This window comes from Temnothorax nylanderi, unplaced genomic scaffold (assembly GCF_030848795.1).
Source record: "Temnothorax nylanderi isolate EJ_2023f unplaced genomic scaffold, tnyl_v1.0 TNYL_tig0237_pilon, whole genome shotgun sequence".
NCBI classification, from domain to species: Eukaryota; Metazoa; Arthropoda; class Insecta; order Hymenoptera; family Formicidae; genus Temnothorax; species Temnothorax nylanderi.
In genome coordinates this window covers 171,181-194,515 of record NW_027249299.1, presented here as the reverse complement: position 1 = coordinate 194,515, position 23,335 = coordinate 171,181, and the positions used below count along the sequence as shown (strand labels likewise).

Below are 23,335 nucleotides of genomic sequence, written 5' to 3'. Positions count from 1 at the left end.
GATCTATGTACATTGCCTTCTTGACTTATGTGTACTTTTTTTAATGAACCTATAACTATAATATGTACTGTAAACGGTGGTATCTTTGATCCGTGAGAAAATATGTAATTATCGATATGGGCATTATCAGCAATCTTTCTTTTAAACCCAGTCATCAAAACGTTCAGCCATTTTGGCACAGAAATCTAAAAAATGTAAAGTAAACATCAATAAAAATTGAACAGGAAAACCATTCTGTAAATAGTTAAACCAGTAAATATAAAAAGTATGAAATTATAATTGCAATTTTATATGCTCACATTTATCTCTCTAACATATGTTATACTTTTCACTTTGACGTCTTATTACTTTTATTAATAATATCAATGTCAATCAATCAGACATTACTGTGCTTACAAATAAATACGAAATGCATACTGTGTTTAAATTCTTACATCCGAATCGAAAGTGATTCTATTTGAGTGCTGGTTTACAACCTTGCTTTAAAGGATATTTAAGCTCTAAGCCGTAAGAAATTGACCAATCACAATGGAATGTGAGGAGAATACTCGATTGTGATTGGTCAATTTCTTACGGCTTAAAGCTTAAATACCCTTTAAAGCAAGGTTGTAGACCAGTACTGATGGTGTATCTTGATAGGGAAATATAGCTCTAGCAAATGTGAGCTGAAAATATTGATTTGTACAATACACGTTAATACAGGAGAACTAAATTATTCTTTTATAATTCACCTCGCTGTTATAGTTATTAAGAGGGGATGTGTACCATCGGATGTTTGATTACGTTTTAGCCAATACAGTGCAGAAGATTTTGGACTTTCATATTTGATCTCAATTTTTATTATATCTGAATTATTTCTGAAAATACGATATCGTCATTTAATCTTGAATACACGTTCAAGCAATTTTTTCATAATTATTATTCTCTAATTATCATTTTTCCGTAAATTACGCTGGAAAAATGGTTATTAGCAATACATGTTTTTACAGGATTAAGTGTGACCAATAATTGAAAAAATTGAAAACGCCGGATAAGCGTTATCCTTTTATTATTGGTCACTCTGTTTGCTATCAAACTTAATAATATTCGTCTTTAAATAATTTCTTATAAACCGTTCACCTTTCCTATTAATACTTTTTTCAAGTATCAACACAAACAAAAGCATAGGTGATCTAAGGATGTTTCATATTTAATTCTTAGACAACAATCTTGCCTTTTTATTAATTTAATAAACTTCGAAAAATCCAAATGAGAACCGCGAATACGCTAAGTCTATTAGCTATATCCTGTGTCATGCAGAATATATCCTATATATTCTTACAGTTTTAAAGGCACCTAGTTACAAAAACTTATTTCGGAAATAATATTAATTTCCGAAAAAGATAAATTGCTTTGTTTAATATCCTGCAGCCTTTAACATAATTCTATACACATCATTCTTTAAATAGTTAGATTTAATTATATATATTTTTTAATGTTTTTAGAGAAACTTTCGAAAGAGAAATGTACATTCTACAGATTAATATTTTATTTATGTATTAATATCCTATTTAAGTAGTCTGTCATTTGTAGCTCAATCGGCAGAGAGAAATAAATTTATATATTTCTGTTGATTCTACATAGTTAAAATTAGTTTAAGCTTTTTATGTGTAGAACCATTGTCTTTCCGATTGTACTATCAATAACGGAGTATAATTGAGTATTTATTAAATTTTTATAAAAAATTGAAATTATTATACAACGGAGAATTGGTGGTAACATCACTATACGCATAGTAGGGCTATTTCATAGAGCAAGATATCCCTCTATAAGATATATATATGTATATAAAGTTATAGTGACTAAACACAATTATATATATATATAGTCACTATAACTCATAAATATCAAACCATTTAAATATTTAGTCACACAGTAGATAATAAATATACAAGATATTTTAAATCTATAACAATAGACTGATATACCTTTGTCGCGTTTTATTACGTTCTAGTGTATTAATTCATAAAGAAAATAATATTTTAAATTAAGTATCGAATCTTTATCTTTGTAAAATAAATTAATAAATAACAATATCGATTGCTACGAAGAGATACTTGAGATTAGGTATTGCACAATGCAATGAAAGTCTCATAGAACCGCTATACACGATCCTATCTATAACGGCATTGATACTGGTAAATATATATACATATATATATTTTTTAACAGCATTAATTGCCATTATTAAATAGTCGTTCATGGCGGTGCCGAATGTGGAGGTTGGGGTCAGCAATTTGAAACAGCACTGTGCTTCTCATCCGCATAATAAGATACTGTTACGACATCGCCACCCACATTAATGAGACATTGACCCTGGAAACATATTTTTTTATGAAATATGCAACAAGCGTGGGAATGTGTATGCAGGTAAAATAATGTTTTTTACTAACTTGATTTTTGTGAGGGCTGTGAAGAAGCACACACTGCGTCATAAAGAACGCTACCATAGCGTTACCGCCTAATGCCGTAATGTGCGCGCGAACAATTGCCAAAACTTCCATTACGAAACTGTGGGTGAAACCACTCAATCCACCATTCTGTAACACATCATCATCATCAGGATTTTAATAGTTGAATTTCTAACAGTCCGTTGAGAATAATCGTCATTATGAACTCACTTACCTCCCGTATCGATGTACTTTCGCGAATAAAAAAGAAATTTAGGTTGCCTTGATATCTCTCTATCCTTCCACCTGGTAGATAAGATAAAGGCGTTATATCTACCCCGTATCTTCCTTTTAAAGGCACCTGTAATAAATTAAAATATAAAGAAGAATTCTTGCTTTTTTTAACGCTTAGCATTATAAATTTAAAAATATACGTGTTAAAAACTTGAAAATATCAGGAAACGATAACAAGTGCAAATATTAAATTATATATTATATATATATTTTTTTCTTTTTAGAAAAGATTCTTACATGTTTCCGTCTATGAGTAGTGAATGATTTTAAACGCAAAGGTGAGCGTGGTCTTTGCTTTTGTATAGGGGTACCACTTAAAGTGGCGGGATTTCCTATACAAGTGCGTGTTGCATTATCGGATGTAACATTGTTCTCGAGATGATCCTCGTCTAGGCTGAATATCATATCACTATCATCTGACAGAGGAAATAAAAGAATTAATGCCTTTGTTTTACAAGATATGGATGGCACTAGACGTTCAGCTAACAAAAATGTAGTAACTACATATGTATAATCGTGAATTGTAATATAAAATCCGATAATATACATATACATATAATTTTCGATAAAAAGGTAAATAAAACTTGTAAACAGAATTGCAAAAAGTACCTGATTTTCTTACTTGATCCTTGCTCAAGGAACGACACACGATTTTCCTTTTATATTTATTCGTGTTCAAAGGTTCTCCTAAACCAAGTGCCATACCAACGACAGTTAGTTGTATCTCGTCTTGTTCGGGTAATGCTATTTTAAACTGCATATCGCACAGCGCGCAGGGAACCATCCTTCTTAATTTGAAATACAAGGACTAAAATAAAGCGAAAAATACTTTAATAAAATAGAAGTATTTTCTTTTCGCAAAGCATATTTTCAATCACAAGTAAACGATAGCGTGCATAAGCGTGCTGCAAAGTAAAAACGTTTTCTACGAAACATTTTAGGGATGAAAAATCGTACCTGAAGTAATCTGGCAAAATATTTTGATGGCATCGACGCGAATTGTCCCATAGGAATTTTAGCCCTTGAGATTTGCGTGAACATTTGTAAATTTCTAACGATTTCTAAATCCTCGAGGCCAGGTATCGTCTGCGTATTAACAACGTGGAAATCGTCGGGTGGTCTGTTGTCCATTAACGATGCTATCCGATCCATATCCTCGATGTCGTCCACTTCCAAGACACACGCGTCGCGAGTACCCAATCCAAGATCGAGTTCCGGCAGATCCTCGTCTGACTCGTCTGTATCGGAAGTACTCGGAATGCGTCCATTTTCGACTTCCTACAATCGCGTCACGATAATTAACGATCAAACCTTAGAACGATATTCTCTGAAATGAATACGGTGCTAAGTCCCGTTAACATACGTTGACTCCGATAGGTTTCAGACGGTAAAACTCTCTATTCCTCTTCACCGTTTCTACGATAGACTTTTGCATTTCCCCCAATTGCCCCTCGTGCCATGAATTGCCTGACGCTATTTGCGGGATGGTAGGCGGCGGTAGAGCTGTTAAATAAACCGCGGTGCCTACCGCCATGCCGATGATTAATCGTTCTCCCACAGAAACCTGCAACCTGAGGCCGAAGACCGCGTTCATGCCTTTGATCTTGAGCTTATTCAGCAATAAACTGTGCAGTTCATATTCCAAGAACGGCAAGCAATCGGATATCTCTTTCGCGTTCAACTCGCCCCGCAAGTCTTTCTTGCTCTTGCACACGGTCGCTTGAATGAAGCAACCTCTTCCGGTCGTCGGTATATTCGCGGGCACTTCTATAGTAGTGAACATCACATCTGGGACTTTGGCACGCTTGCATATGGCACACTTTGACACGTTGACTCTAAATGGCACGCTACCCTCGCTATAAGGGAGATGGCACAGGTTACATCGCAACTGAGACGACTGGCCGCAGGAGCCCTCGTGATCGTTACTCTCGGAAGAATGCTTGCACATCTTCCCATTTTGTCGTTCCGAGTGAGTGGCAACAGATGTGTCGCTGTCGATCCTCTCCGCCTTCATCGCTACGGATTTTTGCTGGCCCTTTTCCGAATCCGCGGGCACGCTTTGCTGAAGTTTATTCAGAACGACATTGTCCGGATCTTGACCGGAATTATGAAAATTTATGACTGCCGCGGTACCGGAAGCACTCAGCACGCACACATCGTCACTGTGGAGAAATAATTGCATGCACATTGTTGATACATCGATACGATAGGATAACAAGAGAAATTAAAAACTTATTGCAAGGGTATTAAATTTTAAAAAGCTAATGCCTTGTGGTAGCACCGATACAATAAATGCTGCATAGCAAATATGAAACTCTTACCATATACTAGTTTCTTCCTTATAGCCTATAACAACGTTGCAACCTAACGCTCTCGCGTGAGATCTAACTTCCATTCTAATTTCGGTCCACCACGAATCACGGCCCTCCGGCTCCTCCAAGTTACTTATCCTCTCGAGTAATTTCACCGACTTCGAGCTCACCAAACCACCTGTCCCCATCGTACACATAAATCAGTTTGTTGTTGCGTTTGACTTACTTACATGAGCTTTTGCATTTTGTTTTAAGTAAATCGACTGGATTTATTTGTCTTTAAAAAGGACTGGATATGCCTCACGTTGAAGGTACGATCTTGAAGACAAAAATAGTAAACTAAATTAATTACCTATATGTAATATAAAGCCCGGTGGATAATGTTGCATAGTGATGAATGGGTACTCTAACATCTCCAACGTGTCTTGATTCATAGGTCTGACCACCGCGGTCGGTGTCCTTAGAGGTCCTGCTATCGATCTGTCACTGCCAAGAGAGTTACCTGAGACACAATGTAATCTTCTTACCCTTTCTTCTTCCTTTTTAATTAATTCGTTACAACTAAATCCTAAACATCAGCAATACGTATGTAATTTTATATGATTCGACTGTTCTGGGAAGAACAAAACGAACGAGATGACGATATAATTTTATGTGCAGACCACAATAATCGTAGGATAATTTCCGCGTGAATTTGTCTCATTCTTTGTATGATGGAATAACTCACCTTTAGGAGTAACGCTCAGATCGGAATCGCTCGACCTTCGGTGAAGCGGCACGTTGGCGAGCGTTCTGGTCGCCGGCGACTGGGACATTTTCGCGGCCACCGTGGGAACGGTCGGAAGCGGACAGGACGGACTGGTCGACGCCTCGTCTTGCTGCCTAAGATCGGGAGAAGGACGGGACACACGCGAGTTGTAAGTCATATTAGCATTGTTAGTGGGCATAGCGCAATCAATGTGACATGATGTTTCCCCTAGATTACAGACGCTACTGACAGATACCGCGTCGGGTTTGCCGCGATCGCTCTTCGGAGACGGGGATACGCGCGTGCGATCGGTTAAATTGACGAGAGAGGAGTCGCAGGATCGAGAGGTGGCATGAAGGATCGGATGCTGACCTGAGGAAAGGCGCTCGGGAATCGAGCGGACGCGAGGAACGCGAAGAAGAGCGTCTTTCTCGCGACGCTTGTGCGACGCGCGTCTCCTCGTGGACGTGCCGCAGGAAGGAAACTTGTCAAACGAATTCCCCGACTTTCTCGGGCCCTTGTGGGAGGTCTTCCTCTGGGAGCGCTTCCTCCTCAGCGATACGATTCTCTTGCTGTGACGCGTCGCGCGCGTAGACACCATCATCTTCGTGTCGATCAGTTTGATCAGGTCGCGCATATGTCTCCGTCTTTCGATGGTCGCCACCGCGCGAGCTTCTTCGTTCGACAGGCTGAGCTGTGTCGTCACATGCGGTAAATCGGTCGACGAATCGTTTCTCTCCTTGTCCGCGTTCGTGCGATCTCCCGATCCTTCAGCGGGATGCACTTCGGGAATCGACGACCCGGACGTAGCACTGCTGCGCCGCTTACCTTCCTCCAAGCTTAGCGTTTGACGTTCGTTCCCGGAAATGTCGGACGCCTGTTTCACGTCTTTGTCAATCTCTCGTTTATCAGATGAATGAGTTGATTCTGGAACAAAGAAATTCGTGATATCGGACTGACTTTCGCTAATCGACAATCCGGACGTGTCGATCGTTGTGTCCGAGTCTGTGCTCTCTCGAGTGTCCACGGTGATTATGGGAATTGCATTATTTCGTGGCCCGATGTCGTCCATGCTCGCTAAATTCGAGTTCGATGGCGAACGATTCGTCGGTACGTCCGATTCCAACTGCAACGTAGAATCCGTGCAGCTCTCCGCGCTGGAGTGCGTGATGGGAATCCTCTCCTGGAAACTCGACGAGTCCTCCGCTTTGTCGGAGTCTCTGTCGATCGAGTATCCCGAGTCGTCCAAGATATTGTAACTGGTGGTGTCCTCCGACGATTCGTCGCCCGTGGAGTTATCGTCATCGAAGGAGGACATCTCCGTTTCGTCGATCGAGGATGCAACGTCCTGTTTCTGCTCTTCGCCCTGGACGTTGCTGTCCGCATTTTCATGAGGAGTTTCTCTCTTTACCTCCTCGCTGGGTTGTTCGTCGCTGGGAAAATTCGAAATAGAATCAGTATTCCCAGTATTCTCCAGAGGCATATTTTGTATAGACCCGATCAGTAACGCGGCCATCATCGTACCGGTGGTCTTGGTTTCTTTGAGATTCTTTTCCTTCTTAAGATTCATGGCGACCGAATCAGTATCAGAATCGCGATCGGACTCCGCTGCAAAGTGACTCTCCTCGCCGACCGAGTGAAATTTACTGCGCAGGTGTTTGATTTGTTTGGAGAGACCTCTCGACGATTCCTTCTTCGCGTCCTCCGGCGTTAGCATGGTACGTATAGATCTCACCGTTTCGTCGATTAAACTTCGGCTAATTTCTGGAGACGGAGCGAGATCCGAGCTGCTGGATGCGGATACCCTTAAATTCAGCATGCTCAACGTGTTGGATCGTAAAAACGGAATGCGCTTGGCACGTTTCCTTCGCGCTCCGGCATGCCCAGGAGCCGCGGACACCTTTGCAGCACGTTCCAGGCGCGTTAGAGATGACGAAGACCGCGTGTAAAACGAGAAATTCTTGCGAATGGGGTACGAAGCGGGAATAGAAATGGGGATGAACGGCGCGCTGTCGTCGGTATAACGTTCCGTTCGCGCTAACGTGCGTGAGGAAAGCGCGAATGCGATCCTATGCAATGGGGGTAGGGAAGAAGAAGAAAAGTATCCATTAATCTTCATATAACTTTCTACAAAAGTGCGATATAATTAAAAACAACTATGAAACGGACAATCTAATTTAAGCAATCAGGAAAGATGATTTAAATTTTAGAAAATATTTGCTGAGAAGTAGACAGTGTAATAGAAATTCAAAAAGGGAACATAAAACCGAGCGTTTTAAGAAAACACAAGCTTCTATTACATAGAAGAAGATTAAATCAAATCGATAGATATGAAATAAAGTAAAATATCTTAATTGAGTGTCAATTCAGATGTCAACGTTTTATTGACGATGATAAGCAATTTGACTCGATCTATCTATGATTCTACGGTACCGAAATGACAAGAACCGAAACAAAAGATAATCGATAATCGTCATCTAATTACTCTCCGCAGATTGGATTAATTTGTCCAATAAAATCGGGCCGTCCATATCTATCTATCACAATTATTTTCAGCCACAGGAGAGTGCCTCAGCCGTGAAATAGGAATGGCTATATTTCCTTGTACGAAATTCTCGAAATAGCTCATTCGCGGGCGCCAACTTTATCGTAGATTATGTGAGTTGGCGGTGACACCTATTTAATTGGCTCGTACGATGCCAGACGCAATTGCGCGATAATTTACCGTTCAGTCATTTATGATCAAATGTGCAATTACATTTGGACTGCTCGATAATCCATAATTGGATATGTAACGGAAATACTTACTCTTCGATATTGACGCTGTCGCAAGGAAAGCCGAGAACATCGTGCAATTTTACGAGCGTCACTGCTGTGCCTATACCCCTGGCAACTATACCGGATTCGCCTTCGAGATCGAAGTTTTGCAGATACCTGATGCCAAATATATTAAGAATTAAGAAATGAAATAACGAGCATATATTTAGATACTGAAACGTCTTAATCCAATTCCTAATTTAAGTTCTATTTGAGCAATGTCGCGAAATAGTAAAAATAATTGAAAATTTTATACTAAAGAACAAAATTTACCCAATCACAGCATTTCCGCCAAGATCCAGCGCTTTTAATCCAATCTTTCTTTGGACTTCTCCGCTCAATTTAAAAAACAGAGTCTGCCGTGCCTCGTTCGATGCTCTAGGTGTTCTTATTTTATCGATCCACTTGTATTCTGGATCATCACTGACTACAAGTTCTTCGACAAATCCATGTATCATTTGCGCATGATATCCATACGGTATATTAGGTGCTAAAATGTACATGGGTTACTTATTACAGATCTCAAAAGACTTCTTTTAGTCAGCTTGACGTAAACATTAAATTTTAAAATTTAGTAATCCTCATATAAGCAAAAATAGATTATAAAATTGGCCATAATTACAAACGTTACACAAAGTATGTATATTTCATGTAATGGTATTAATTTTTCTCTTGGAACTGGTACATCCGCAAGAATTAAACATGCTTACAGTAAAAAAATTGTACTCCACAGGACGACTGTCTGAACTTATTAAAATCGGAGAACAGCTCCACCTTAATGATAATATTAACTTCGCCACGTATGCCGTGCATTGTATCAAATACAGGTATCCATCCGGTCATAACTGAGCCTACAGGGCAATTGCGCAAAGCAAAGAGAACACATTTGAAAAATATGCAAAATGTATAATAAATACCCTTCGTATTATATGTATATCACCTTGCGAACCAGCACTGGTATTCATAGCTGCCTCCAGGGTCCAAATGTTTTTCACCGGAGGCAGCATACCAGGCAACAACAGTGGATTCAAATTTACGTAAACTTTGCCTATCGCATCGTTGGCGGAATACGTGTCATGGTCCATTAATCTGATTTGCAGCGGCTCGTCCTGCAGCTCCGCGTCGTCAACTTCAAATCTATACCATTCCGAGTTCCATTGCGGATTCAGGGACTTTCGGCATACGTCCGTCTTGTAAGTTATATTGCCGAACTTTAATTCCACGTAAGCATCTGTCGTGTCGCCGGATCGGTCCATCACCGGCAGGTTGCGGCCCGCCAGTATCTTCACCTTTATTTTCCCAGGCATCGTGCGGCTGTGGTGCTCAATAAGCAATCTTCCACATGGGAACAGATTCACATTTACATATTAATACAAAAAAAATATACAATATTCAGAGATAATATAAATATAATTTACAGATATATGTTCATAATATTAAATATATTATATATCTATATGTCCATAAAAATTTTATTAAACACATTATATTAAATATATATTGCAAGTGTACATCTACTATGTTGATGTGCGTCAAACCGTAAGTTGTAAGAGTACATCTATACCTATTCAACAGATAGCTTCTATGTTTTTTCTAATTCTGTCGTGATTTATGTGACACCTTATAAGGCTCAATAAACGCTCACAGAAAAGGCTCTCAAACTACACGTTACTCAGACGTCATGAAACGTGATATCATGGCGATATTAAGGGAGATTCGTCGCAAATTTCGCTAGCAACGTTCACTCACCACGTTCCGCATTTAGCTCGACAATGACACTTTGCGAGTGATTCAATAACGAGCGTTCTGTCAACGGGCAATTACATCTTCCCAATTTTCTCGCTCGACAATTTAACCTCTCGATCCAGTCGATCCCTCTCGGCAAACCGCTCCGCTTTTTCGAGCATCCTAGCGCCATCTAGCGGCGTCCGGGGGAATTGCCCGTCCTACACCGGCCCGCTGTTGTCCGTTCTGCCGTGCCGTAACCTATAAAAAGCTGCGAGAGAAACGGGCGGCCCGAGATCACCGGAGACCCGACGGCGCGGCAGCGAAATTCGCGGTTTTTAAAATGGACGACGAGAGCGACCAGGAGACCACGATCGAGGACGACTACTACACGTTCTTGAACATCGCGAGAAACGTGAGAATGCTCCCCCGGCGACCTGTTCCGCGATCGTTCCGCGATTTCGCCCGGTTTCCTCGGAGGGTGGTCGATCGGGTCTCGTACCTCTCTCTCCACGTGACACCGTCGCCTTTTGCACGCTGACGTAACGGAGTCCCCGGGAGATCCGCGTTTCTTTCCGCGACCGACGCGGAAGAGTCGCGGACGAGATGAACCGGGAAACGCGACGTCGATGCTGCCTAGTCAACATCCTCGTTCGCTTGATTCTAGCATATTATATTTATCCCGCAACAGAATCTTCCGTTGTAGAACGCAGATCTGTTCGGCTCTCATGTTACACACGAATGGATGTCGTTTTAAATCCGTTCCCCTTGATCTTTTCTCTCATAAAAGATGTACCTTTGCTCAATGATGCAATTGCGCGTCCTTCGCTGTAATGATTCCCACTGACGTTCCACAGGCCAGTCCCGAGGATATCAGCAATGCGTACCGCAGACTCAGTAGACTCTACCATCCGGACAAACACACGGATCCGACGCTTAAAAAGGAAGCGGAGATTCTTTTCAATCGCACGAAGAAAGCTTACGAAGGTATTATATCGCTGGCATTTGTGTATACATTTGCGTCAGAAAGCATTGACGTTTTAGAATTATTGTTCTGTCACTGCAGCTGATATCTTGCGATTATTCTCATCAATCTCTTTATTATTATTGCCATGACGAATTTATAAAAGTAAAATGTTTAATCGACTCTGCTTAATTTACTGGCAACATAAATTTTACTTGTAGGATTATGAATCTTGAAAGTAATACTTGGCATTGCAGTGTTGAACGATCCACATCAGAGGGCGATTTACGACTCGCTGGGAATCCGTGGATTAGAGACGGAAGGATGGGAAATTGTGCAGCGTACAAAAACGCCTCAGGAGATTCGCGAGGAATACGAGAGGCTGGCGAGGGAGAGAGAGGAGAGACGACTGCAGCAACACACCAATCCCAAAGGCACTGTAACGGTAAACATCAATGCCACCGATCTTTTCAGTAAATACGATGAAGATTACAACGATGGGTAAGAGATTGAGCAATTTAAATTATTACGATAAGACGTCGACTATGATAAGACACAGCAAAGAGATAGCTTAACAATAAAATTTAATTATTAAGTAATATTAAATTATAAGTATTATTAAATTGATTGATCAATAATTATAATTCTCGATTAGAAAGTTATGGACCTGTTTTCAGTAGTGGGCTGTTTTCATGCATCGAAGTCAGCGGGATGTCGTTCGCACAATCTATCGAAGCGCCCCTCACCCTGAGAGACACCGTGACTATGTCCGGTCAACTCGGGACCCAAAACGGCACCGGTTCCGGGTCCATTAATGTCTCGGCGAAGCGGCTGATATCTTCGAAGGGTTGGGTCGAAGTCGAGGTCGGGGCCGGCAATGGTCCAACGTTCTCCCTCAAAGCATTTCGCACGTTGACAAAACGATTGTTTTGCGACGGGGCGACAATCCTGCAATTTACGTCGCATGGCGTGAAAGCTGGCTACGTTGGGAGTACGTTTACTTGCGGTTTTCATAATATAATTGTAACCATGTAATTCTTAGTCTCCTAGATTATTCGTCCACTTGTTTCACGCATAGAAAGATATCTTGAAACCAAGTTGTTTTATTCGCAGCTCTAGCAATGCAATTGGATAAACATACGGTAGGATACCTCACGTACAGAGCTGGCATACAAGATGCCATGAGCACCATGATCGTGAGAGACACGTCTCGATCGTACACGGCGTTTTCTGTACATTTCGGACTTATACACTCTTTCGTCAGCCTTAACTATACCTATAAGATGGAAGAGAAGCAACTCAAGCTTCGTGGTAGCGTCAAGTTAGTACTGTTAACATTATTCATCCGATCAACAGCAATAATTTACCGTGCATAATCTCTTCTATATAATTTACAGAGCCGGAACATTTGGTGCATTTCTCGAATACGGCGCAGAAAAGAAAGTATCGAAGCATAGCTCGGTCTCGGCAGCTGTACGCATCGGCGTCCCAACTGGCGTTACGTTAAAACTTAGATTGAGTCGCGCCTCGCAGGCGTATACGTTCCCTATTCATTTGTGCGACGAGATTCTTCCAGCTCCGATCTTTTATGCCACTGTGGCACCTATAATCACTTGGACGGTCATTAAGAAACTCATAATCGATCCCGTCGTGAAAGAGCGAACAGAGCGCGAGAAGGAGAAACAGAGAGAGTTAAACAAGTCCAGAATGATGGAGAAGCAAAGGGAAGCCAAAGCGGCCACCGAACTAATGAAGGAAACCGTCAGCAGGATAAGAGCCGAGGAGGAATCCAAGAAAGGACTTATTATTACCAAAGCATTGTACGGTCGATTCGTTTATCCTCAACAGGATCGAGCTGCTACGGAGGAGAGCGGACACAGAGATGAAATGATAGATGTAACGATTCCTTTGCAATGTTTAGTCAAGGATTCCAAACTGATTCTTCACAAGGCATCTAAGGTGCGCTCTTATAATCAAAATGTCAAAAATAATAATATAATAATCATAATCATAATCATAATCTTATCTTCATCATGTCAAAAATTTGTTTCACTTAAATATTATCTCTTTTAAATATTATTTCTCTTTTTTTGTCAGTATCTTGTCTTTTGCGATCTCATTTTTAATTTTATACAATTGAGATTCAGTATATATTAGTTTTTATTATTCCCGAAATAAATCACAATCACGTCGTACTCTTTCACTCGCAACTTTTTAACTTTGAAATAAATTTCTTATAAATCGAGGTATATGTATATGGAGTGAAGATCAAAATAAATAAAATTGAAAATTGAAATATTATTTGCAAATTACATGGAATTTTATACTGTTGCAGAGCCAATTACCTGGATTTTATGATCCATGTGTGGGAGAAGACAAGCAGCTTTTGGTACAGTATCTCTTCCATACTCAAACGCATGAATGTATTATGCAGGACGATGCACCTCTTAGGATACCAGTCTCGTGTAAGAATTTATACTTGGCTGTTATAAACAAATATTTAATGTATCACGATTTGCTAATGTATCATTTATATGTTTCAGCACACAAAGTAAACACTACTTGACATACAGATTCAACATCAAAATCAAAAACCAGTCGTCGCAGTTCCCGTCAATGATCGGCGTTATTTCGATGTAGATTTGTTCATTTTTAGAGGTTTAATTTTACATAAAGGGCAAGAAAATATATTAAGGTGTTCGTTGATCCTTAAGCTTCGTACGTTAATGTCGTTTTCAGTAAAATGGTATTTTATTATTTGAAAATTATAGTAATATTTTAAGTATGTTAAGTATCTCGCGGAAGTTTTTCGGGAAAAGTATTCTATAGAGTATAGAGAAAAAAAAAAGAAATCCCATATAGGTGTTCAGTTGTGCTCATGGAATGGTTTTTAGTCGTGGGTTGCACTGAGATGTACTCATGTTGCTCATTGAAGTCGTATTCCAAATACTTTAGAAAGAGTAAAAGTCAATCAACACAAACCTATTTACTGCCTATAGAAACGTAACGTTATATTATACCACACACATGAGATAGATAATATATTATAATTCTAGGGTTTACGTTGATCTTTTGACAGCCATCTAAAGATCATTACGAGTTAAAGAAAAACAACCAGCCATAGCTATATATGCGTATTACTGCATATAGAGAAAGACATTTGTTAATTAATTGCACAACCAATTATTGAACTTACACCGGAGTTAAAGTTATTAGCGTACGATTTACTCTTGTACAAAATAGATATCGTGTTAGACAATGAAATGTATATAAATGTATACATAACTTCAAAAAAAATTATGTATATAATTTATAATATAAAACAGATATCTATATATCCATCTATTCTATATACCAATATAGAAATATATTTATATGTACATTTACAAGTAAGGATTATAAATAGCTCGATATTATATCACAAAATAAATTTGCTTGTTCAGTTACATGACGAGGACGCTTAATTTATCAGACTGAAGTAGTTAGTTTGGTAACGTCGGCAAATTTGTCCCGACAAAATGCTGCGTTTCTAGCGTCTCTTACACTTTTTACAACTTGATTGTAATATAACAAATTCACTAATTGTGTTACGTGCTGCTATTTAACATGACCGATTGTAAAAAGGTGTTTGTAGTCGTATCGGAAGGTAAGAAGTTTTCAATCAAGTTCAATTCGTCATTCTTTGCCTGCAACTGAGACAGCGGGGTCCACGAGCGGTCCTGTTCTAGTCTAAAGGAACCCTTGTAATTCTGCGACGGAGCCGAACTGCCCCATTCCTGAATTGAACAGATACAACAAAATTATTGGGCAAAATTTTATAAAAAAACAATTAATGCTTTGAAGGTATCGAAAGTATTTACCTCTGGGCTAAGCATGGAAAAATAAAGCTGCCCCGATTCCCGTTGATACAAGTGATAGATGTGACCCGGCTGTTTCACAAAGTTGCAGGCCGCATGATGCAGCTTGGCATTACGTTGCGCCTGCAGCAAAATACCCTCGGCCTGCTTTTGCAAAAATCTGATTTGTTCTGCAATCACTTGCAACTTGTTACACGCATTGGCTTTTATACAGTTATCTGCCTGTACAAAAACGATATAAAAATTAATAAATATATAATAAAATCATATATTTTAGTTTAATTATAAACGTTACGCTTGTATTGCCTTTTCAATTTCCGCAACCAGTGCCTTTAAATCCTGCTGGCTTGCTTTTGCCACAGCTGCTGGATCAATTAACGATATACCTTGCGGCATGATATTTCTTTCCACTAGTGCTTCAATGAGAAAACGCTGATTAAGTAAATATTATTACAGCACTCAAATTTTTCAATTGTCACAGATTATACCTTTATTTGAAAGATCGTGTAGGCTGTTCGTTGCATCCATCGTGCTGTTATTATCCATTATACATTCAGTTATGTATAAGCCTCTAGGAGAGAGTAGGTAGAGTCCTATATTAGTAGTCTCTCTGTATATATACAGGAACCATAGCACGGATACGAACCCATGTCACAATACCGTGCCCATGTATCGTTACCGAGCGTAACGACGTAGTTGACGTCCACTTTCTCAGAGGGCCGATTAGGACAGGCCACGAAGCGGGATGGCCGCGCACTAGCTGTCCCTTAATCCTAGCCTCTCTTTCATGTCGCGGTTAGGTGGACAAGGTGGGCATTATAATTGCGTTTGGACTTTACGGCCTTTTAATATACGACGATGTATGAAATCACGCGTCGCGCGACGCCGGAGAGTCCGTGGCCGGCGAAACGATTGATATCCATCCCAGATCGCGCGTCCGCGGCGTGATTACGGCGGATTTCGTCCGCACCCGCGATCCTCGCGTTCACTATAATGCCACGCTTCGACGTCGCCGACGATCGTTCTCGCGTCGGAGGATCGTCTTCGGAGTACTGACAGAATCCACGCTGGAGTTAATGTTGCTATACGATGTTGCCCGACGAATATCTCGCGCGGATGGTGCGCACGGACACTCGTAAACAATGTCCTAACCTCAATCTTGTTTTTTCAGATGTTCACGGCTAACGCGAAGATAATTAAAAGCGGCGGCTCGGAGCCCGACCAGTTCGAGGCGGGCATCTCCAATGCTCTTCTGGAACTGGAGATGAACAGCGATCTGAAGTCGCATTTGAGGGAACTTTATATCACTAAGGCGAAGGAACTAGAAACAAACAGTAAAAAGGTAGACTTTGGGAGCTTTCCAGCAAGCGGCACAAGTCGACACAAGCATCGTTCTATCTTTCTTTTTTGGCAATGAGTAACAAGGATAAAACGATACTTGTGTCGATTTGTGTTGCTTGCTGGAAAGCTCCCCTAGATTCCTTGCTATATAACTGTGTATTTGTTTGTTTAATATCCTTCGCTAAGGACTGTGCTGAGCTGCTTGCGTTCCTTACAGTCGATCATCATATACGTACCGATGCCGAAACTGAAGGCATTCCAAAAGATTCAGACCAGGTTAGTACGCGAGTTGGAGAAGAAGTTCTCTGGCAAGCATGTGATGTTCGTCGGCGAACGTAAAATCTTACCGAAGCCGACGAGAAAGACGCGCACGAAGAATAAGCAGAAGCGTCCTAGGAGGTAAGAAAATGAAAATGATACTCGTTTTCCTTGATTAGACAGGTGTAATTTAATTATGTCAATAATTATTGCATTATTAGTACTTTATTTATACTTTGCGAATACCAAGTTATTCCAATATTCAATATTGCTTAACGTTTAATTTGAATTCTGATTGTAATTCCACGTAATTCATATTCACTTTAGCCGTACGTTGACTGCGGTATACGACGCCCTGCTGGAGGATATTGTCTATCCTGTCGAGATTGTGGGCAAACGAATTCGAGTAAAACTCGACGGCTCGCAAGTAACCAAAGTCCATTTGGACAAAAATGAACAAACGAATATCGAACACAAGGTACATTTATCACATTTTCTCTGCATAGCACTTTACTTGTCTGACCTATTATTATATGATCTATTTTAATCTTCCACATCTTTTGACAGGTCGATACCTTTGCTTCGGTGTACAAACAACTAACTGGGCGGGATGTAACATTCGAATTTCCCGAATCTTATGTATGATTTATTAAATATTAAAACATTTGAACCAACGTACTATTTGTTACGATCATATTTATTTTTGTATCTCATTTCTCACTTTCTTATCCCTCGTTCGAAATGGTTATTCATCATTCGTGAAAATCTACCGAAAGATTTTTTTGCTTAGAAGAAACATCGAAGTAAAAATGTTCTTTTAAAACTTAATTTTTAATTATATGTTCATTAAATATTTTAATATAAATATTTATAGCAAATATAATCCTCTCGGTAATTTATGGAAGTTACAATTTATTTATTAACCTGTAAAGGACGGGAAGGCAATTTTATGCTTCACGGGAATCGCTTATTTTTTAATAAAATAATAAATTTAATAAATAAAATATGCGAAAGGACTATACTTCGTTCAAGCTGGTTCTTTTTATCATCTAATTATTTAAACACCTACGAATTAATATTTTCCTGTTCATCTATATATTCCACATGCTTTTAACATGTCGAAAAAAAACAGTATCAAATTAAAATCCTAAAAGGAAAAACTGAGTCTTTATTATTTTCAAATTTTTGCATAATCGCTGATTTCTTTTTTACCTTAGCGATTGCAGGGAGAATACCTTTTCTCTATAAGCAAAGATCATTTTTGGATCTTTGCTTAATATTTATAATATCTTCTTATTTATTTCTTCCAAAAGATTAAATTTTTCATTGCCCACGTACATGTAAAAATAGATTAACCGAATCTCTTTCGCTTTAAACTGAATTTTCGGATTCTGTCAAAATATAATGCAAAAATTACTGGACTGTCATGAAAAAGAGACAGCCTAAAAAATTAAAAAATTGATAATTAAAGAAATAGGATACAAGCTTGAACATGCCTTCGAAAAATAATTCAAAGTAATTTTCTTTAACTTAATATTTGAAATATCAAAATCCAATTAATCGAGAAGCATTTCTGAAAATTCAAACTTTTTTTAACATGATAAAAGAAATCGATGTTTTTATTTCCTGGACACTGGTTTAACCCCTTGTATCTCGATAACAAAACTGATCGCCGTTACTCGGAGACTCTAAGCTGGAAGGAAAATAGCGTGAGAACATAAGGCAGATGTGAGTATAGAAATGTACGAAAGCAAGCGACTGTGCAATAGCACCCGTAGTTCTGGATCAGGGTCAGGAAGGGTCGCGAGGTCGAAGGGTTCAAGAAATAGCGTGCTCTCCCTTCGAATTCACTGTACGACAAGCGAAATAAGCTACGAATTCTCAAAAAACTCGCGGATCTTTAAGCTTTTTGCGTTGGCACGGAGAAACCGAGAAGAGGCTGCTAATCGATCCGAATAAAATAAACATTCGCGAATTTATAAAAAAATAATTTATAAAAGTATAATAATTTAGAATGTATAAAAAGATATTTTTATAGGAGAATCCAAAGATTACATTAACTGACTAGCTATATCTCTATTTTATTTAAATTAATACAATCACGTTTTAATTTTATTTTGAACATATGCAGGAGAATAAAATTTAATTTAGTAGTCAAATTTCAATTGATCGACATTTATGGGTCCAACTAAGTCTGCTTAGTTGAAGGAGACTTCGAAACAACGGGATTAAAATAAAATTTGGTGCTTAAATTAATAATTTACAGTAATACATTTTTTTTCACTAATTCAACAGTAACTGTGCTATCATTTTATTCGGAATTTTTTATTCCTTAGATAATAGCGATAAATTATTGAGTATATCTGCGCAGCAAATACGTAAATTTACAAATGTAATTTAAAAAGAAAAGTAACAATATTATATTTAAGTCGTTATACATCGTGCCTCGCTCATTAAAAATGTCACAGTCAAATCAATGAAAATGAACGAGTCGTACACACGTGCGTACCTGTCTGAAAAATGATACTCTTGCACAGGTAGCCTTTCATTCGTACCGGCGCTCGCGTGAGAATGCAGGGGATGCAAAAATGCCGAAACACCGTTTCCCACCCCAGATTCAACGGCCACCCCTCGCGCACTAAGTGTTGCATAAATAACTACCCGTGCCGCATCGAGAAACTGGACCGTATTTCCGGCCATCTGCCTTATCGGAAATAACGAGTAATTGCGGGTATTACACTAATCGTGAATCGTGAAAAGTATAGAAATCGAGTTACATTAAAGGAAAAAAAGAAGAAAGGATATAATAACTAAAAAGAGTCATTTAATTTGAAATCGCGAGAATCGTAATCCCGGAAAGAAATTTTTAAGCAGTTGTTAAGCCCTTTTAAACTCAACTCAACTTTCGTCTTAAATATATTTTCGTATTAAATTGAAAACGACAAGAATGTCAGCTAATAAGCGGAATACGCTTGTGTGCGTAATACCCTTCGTCCCTTCGAGCACTGCAGATGTTTACTACAGCTCTTTAAATATTGCAGATCGGACCAAGGAAAGGAAGAAACGAAGAAATATGAATACGAAATAAACGTAGTGCTTAAAGTAGAGAACGGAAGAAAAAGATTATATCTTCTAAAGATTGTAAAATTTTAAATCTTTACATTTGATTTTTTGCTTTATCTTTTATTACCAATATTTTCTTTTAAAACACAATCCTCGATTATAAATTAATACCATAAGTAGAAATTACTTTGTGACAGAATAAATATCTTTGTAAAACAGTATTTTTTTCTGTAATGTTGTTTATTTCAAGATCAGCTGTGTTTAAAGATTTCATCGATTACTTTCAAATGTACATCTAATACTGGTGGATTTTATTTAGTAAGACTTGCGTGGCGATAAACGAAATTCTTGGCATAACCCAGCAAAAACGAATTGATCGCCGTGCTTATACTAGCATGGCGAACATGCTGAAAAAAGATGAGAATAGCGGGAGTCATTAACCAATTATCTACCCCGGTAATCTCCCCCAGTGGCTAGTTGGTACCCGCATAGTTAACGCTGCGCGTCGACGAGAATTCATTTAACTGTTCTTGCCGAATGATTCACGTCGATCTTGCATGAATCGTCGACGAATCAATTCCCATCAGGGGCATATCGTGTGCTGCGGGTGGCGCGTGTCGATGTTCTCAAAAATCAGCACCTTGAGCGACAGGGTGGGTCGCTTCGAATCAACGCACAGCTTGTATAATATTTTATATATTGTACATGATTATATATAAAACTGAAACTCTAGCATATGATAGCACAACGCATTAAGGAATTACCGAATAAAAGCGAGGATTAATTTAATGGAGAGAAGAAATGAATTAGATATGTACAATAAATGCTGATGAAAGCGACGTAATTGATTAAAAATCGACTAAATAGAATTAAGAATAAATATATATGATAAAAAAGGTTTATTTGGCAAACAGATGAATTATATCTGGCAACATACATTTCTTTACTTTCTCATCACCCATTTATAGACACATCTGTCTGGTCAGAAAGTTTTTAATAACATTTGTGTGTGAGAAAGTATAATAAAATTATCTCACAAGCTGCCATCTCAAAGAGATTTTTCCCTTTTTTTGTATGCATTGTACAAGTCACGTACGTACGTGCGTTGTACCGTTGGTGAAAAGTTCTAGAAGGGCGACAGAAAGGAAACGGTCTACGAGAAACGGTCAACGGATGAGACTCACATAACTGGATCCGCGACTATTATTAAAGGGTTAAAGAAATCGTTGAGATATGTAAAAGAGGCGATCGATTTAGCTGCCGTGACACACGAATGCTAAACCGGTAACTCTTGCGTCATTGCAAAGGGGATGCGCGTAACGGTTAAATAACAGTCGCACCGAAGCTGCGTCATTTTAAATAGAAAATCAAATAGAATATTTATATTTCGCTTAATATGTGTAATATCGATGGCAATTATTTAAGATCTGCAAATCGAGCTAATAGAATAAAAATGTGAGAACATCTGAAGCATTTAACTCGGAAATTTAAAATTTCTCGATCAATACTATGAATAAATATAAATATAGATTTAATATTATAAGTGCCTCGTTATTTAATTGCAAAAAATATTCTTTCTTTTGTATCACTTCAAATATTAATTCTTTACTCTTTCATATATAAATGATTTAAAGATCGGAGATTCTGATGCCGTTCCGGTAGAAAATTCTCTTTGTGCTCTTCCTGAATCTTAGTTTTGACAAGATAAGTGAACCAAATAAATCTCACTCCTGGACAACTCCACCTGGAGATACTTTTCACGCACAGTATTTCGAATTTACCATCGCGAAGAAATCCCATTTGGCAGAAATTTCCGAGAGTTCTCGGTTTATCTTTCTGCCTGGCACCTGGGCCGTTCGCCCCCCTTTAGGATTTTCAGGGGGTGACTAGCACCCCTCGGTGGAGAGTATCGGGAGAGGAAACCGCCGCGTACGTTAACGTGCAGAAACAGGTAAGGAGCAAACGTGTTCAGGAGCAAGGATCTTCCCGTCTCGTCTCGTGATCTCTTTTCCCCCTCGACGATAGGGGGAAAAGATGACAGAGAAGGGGAGCGGAAGGATGTCTGAAAAGGAACGTTGCGCCGAACCGTTTTCCCAGGGGCCTCCCCTGAAGGGCCCCCATCAACCACCACGTGCAACGAAGGGCCTAGCGAGTATATAAGGGCCCGCTCGGCCTGCAATGACCTCAGAGCGTCACGGTCAACGTTGAGGAGAGGAGGTCTCGGCTTCTTCGACCGTTCGACCATCCCGGTCACGGTCGAGGAGGATCCGGAGGAGCGAAGAAGAGAGGAGACGAGAGGAAGTAGGCTGCAGTCATCTAATCGGCGATCGCCATCATTTTTCTGTCGCAGATCCGATCGGAGCGTCTACCACCCACGATGGTGAGTATAGTTTCGGGTTTTTGTCCTGGCTAGTACGTGATCTTGGTGCTTCGATAGACTACGCTAAAAGTCGTCTATATAATCTGGTTTTCGGCCCCGCGGATCTTCGACGTTCTGCCTCGTGAAGCCGGAAATTTTACGCTTCTCCGCAAATAGCGATCGACTATCGCACGCGGAAAATTGGGCGAGTTACACTTTATACCAAAAACCAAATTACGTTTGCATCTATTAACGTTCGCTCTGAAAGAAGTACATTTACAGGCGATTATTATAGAAAATCTAATTTATTGCCACGTATTTTTGAAGCCGACGAACGTTGTCAAAGTGAGATTCTGAAAGTTCAAATTTCTCGACTCGCTTAGTTTTTCGCGTATGAGATAGTCGATTATACAGTACGATTCATCGTGAAATGAGAACACCAGAGGCGATTCGCTAGCGAGCGCGCTTCGAGAAATTTATATCGAGAGATTCGAATTGAATTGATTTCGAGCTAAATTCCAAAAAGCATGACACACAGTTCGTTCAACCAACAGCGCGATTAATTGCGTGTTTAGATTCACGCGCGATGTCACGAACAGAAATGCAGATTCCTTTCTTTTTATTTTCACGGTGTTCTGATTTTATCGGATAGTACTTCGTGAAAATTTTCGGGCAGGTAGAAAACGGCCAAATTGCTGAAAACGAGACAAACTAACCGCCACGACGTGCCAAGAGAGACTTAACGTGAAATTTAATCGCGACGGAGATGTCTTTTTTTTTTTTTTTTTTTCGAGATAATTCGCGAGACAGAATAGCGTGAATCTACGATCGAAATTACCGAGTTACGCGCGTATTGATCATTCGGACCTACTCTATCCAGGCACTAATATCCCTCCCCAAAATGTGACTTGAAATTTGCTCGTCTAATCCCCCTTTTCGCCGCTGTGTTGGAAAGTTCTGTCTGCTTTTGTCTCATCTTTCTCACGTCTGATCAAATTGCTCTGTGTGTAATATTGATCCTTTGAAATTTGTACTCGTCTAAAAATATAGGCGCTCTCCTCAAACTGCTTCTCCTGTTAACGGCGTTATCACTACTCACACACGCGTCCGTTGAAAATTATTATTATTATTATTATTATTATATTACCGACATAATCGGAATGACTCC

The 23,335-nt window shown here is 39.3% G+C and overlaps 4 protein-coding genes and 1 long non-coding RNA gene across 7 annotated transcripts; 3 read left to right on the top strand and 2 right to left on the bottom strand.

Annotated features, from left to right (window-relative positions):
• Positions 1–816: 816 nt before the first annotated feature.
• LOC139779664 (C2 domain-containing protein 5) lies at positions 817–10,512 on the bottom strand. 2 transcript variants are annotated; one of them, XM_071718091.1, is made up of 15 exons: positions 10,350–10,512; positions 9,541–9,935; positions 9,311–9,451; positions 8,874–9,090; positions 8,592–8,717; positions 5,763–5,917; positions 5,388–5,537; positions 5,045–5,213; positions 4,087–4,885; positions 3,681–4,001; positions 3,333–3,531; positions 2,961–3,139; positions 2,665–2,790; positions 2,433–2,579; positions 817–2,355 (listed from the first exon to the last, which is right to left on the bottom strand). In XM_071718091.1, the coding sequence occupies exons 2-15, from the start codon at positions 9,905–9,907 to the stop codon at positions 2,269–2,271; spliced, it is 3,183 nt and encodes a 1,060-aa protein (XP_071574192.1). In that variant the 5' UTR covers positions 9,908–9,935; positions 10,350–10,512; the 3' UTR covers positions 817–2,268. The 2 variants fall into 2 exon arrangements, with proteins under 2 accessions (XP_071574192.1, XP_071574191.1); XM_071718090.1 differs by having other exon boundaries at positions 5,763–7,852; positions 10,350–10,489.
• A 15-nt stretch (positions 10,513–10,527) lies between these two features.
• LOC139779668 (dnaJ homolog subfamily C member 11) lies at positions 10,528–15,415 on the top strand. Of its 2 annotated transcripts, none has more exons than XM_071718098.1 (8): positions 10,528–10,740; positions 11,183–11,312; positions 11,547–11,790; positions 11,970–12,280; positions 12,403–12,610; positions 12,687–13,248; positions 13,625–13,754; positions 13,833–15,415. In XM_071718098.1, exons 1-8 carry the CDS (start codon positions 10,669–10,671, stop codon positions 13,853–13,855), a joined length of 1,680 nt encoding a protein of 559 aa, XP_071574199.1. In that variant the 5' UTR covers positions 10,528–10,668; the 3' UTR covers positions 13,856–15,415. The 2 variants fall into 2 exon arrangements, with proteins under 2 accessions (XP_071574199.1, XP_071574198.1); XM_071718097.1 differs by having other exon boundaries at positions 11,967–12,280.
• On the bottom strand, positions 14,621–15,904 carry LOC139779679 (uncharacterized protein C1orf50 homolog). The gene is made up of 5 exons (XM_071718120.1): positions 15,793–15,904; positions 15,635–15,717; positions 15,453–15,562; positions 15,150–15,368; positions 14,621–15,065 (listed from the first exon to the last, which is right to left on the bottom strand). The coding sequence occupies exons 2-5, from the start codon at positions 15,690–15,692 to the stop codon at positions 14,877–14,879; spliced, it is 576 nt and encodes a 191-aa protein (XP_071574221.1). The 5' UTR covers positions 15,693–15,717; positions 15,793–15,904; the 3' UTR covers positions 14,621–14,876.
• On the top strand, positions 15,848–17,423 carry LOC139779678 (small ribosomal subunit protein eS7-like). The gene is made up of 5 exons (XM_071718118.1): positions 15,848–15,955; positions 16,318–16,488; positions 16,705–16,886; positions 17,073–17,223; positions 17,313–17,423. The coding sequence occupies exons 2-5, from the start codon at positions 16,318–16,320 to the stop codon at positions 17,388–17,390; spliced, it is 582 nt and encodes a 193-aa protein (XP_071574219.1). The 5' UTR covers positions 15,848–15,955; the 3' UTR covers positions 17,391–17,423.
• Positions 17,424–18,068: 645 nt separating this feature from the next.
• LOC139779681 (uncharacterized) lies at positions 18,069–20,029 on the top strand. Its single transcript, XR_011719958.1, has 2 exons — positions 18,069–18,473; positions 19,787–20,029. It is a non-coding gene; the product is annotated as an uncharacterized lncRNA (long non-coding RNA).
• The last annotated feature ends 3,306 nt before the right edge of the window (positions 20,030–23,335 follow it).

Excerpts from the sequence above, each read along its gene's own strand:
- LOC139779664 (XM_071718090.1), bottom strand. The coding sequence starts at position 9,907 with ATGCCTGGGAAAATAAAGGTGAAGATACTGGCGGGCCGCAACCTGCCG. Across the intron at positions 9,091-9,310 it reads TGGAGTACAATTTTTTTACT|CACCTAATATACCGTATGGA; the intron begins GTAAGCATGTTT and ends TGTACATTTTAG. Across the intron at positions 4,002-4,086 it reads TGAAACCTATCGGAGTCAAC|GAAGTCGAAAATGGACGCAT; the intron begins GTATGTTAACGG and ends ACGCGATTGTAG.
- LOC139779668 (XM_071718097.1), top strand. The coding sequence starts at position 10,669 with ATGGACGACGAGAGCGACCAGGAGACCACGATCGAGGACGACTACTAC. Across the intron at positions 11,313-11,546 it reads CACGAAGAAAGCTTACGAAG|TGTTGAACGATCCACATCAG; the intron begins GTATTATATCGC and ends TTGGCATTGCAG. Across the intron at positions 13,755-13,832 it reads TCTTAGGATACCAGTCTCGT|CACACAAAGTAAACACTACT; the intron begins GTAAGAATTTAT and ends TATATGTTTCAG.
- LOC139779679 (XM_071718120.1), bottom strand. The coding sequence starts at position 15,692 with ATGGATAATAACAGCACGATGGATGCAACGAACAGCCTACACGATCTT. Across the intron at positions 15,563-15,634 it reads ACACGATCTTTCAAATAAAG|CACTAGTGGAAAGAAATATC; the intron begins GTATAATCTGTG and ends TTCTCATTGAAG. Across the intron at positions 15,369-15,452 it reads TGGTTGCGGAAATTGAAAAG|GCAGATAACTGTATAAAAGC; the intron begins GCAATACAAGCG and ends GTTTTTGTACAG.
- LOC139779678 (XM_071718118.1), top strand. The coding sequence starts at position 16,318 with ATGTTCACGGCTAACGCGAAGATAATTAAAAGCGGCGGCTCGGAGCCC. Across the intron at positions 16,887-17,072 it reads AAGCAGAAGCGTCCTAGGAG|CCGTACGTTGACTGCGGTAT; the intron begins GTAAGAAAATGA and ends TATTCACTTTAG. Across the intron at positions 17,224-17,312 it reads AAACGAATATCGAACACAAG|GTCGATACCTTTGCTTCGGT; the intron begins GTACATTTATCA and ends ATCTTTTGACAG.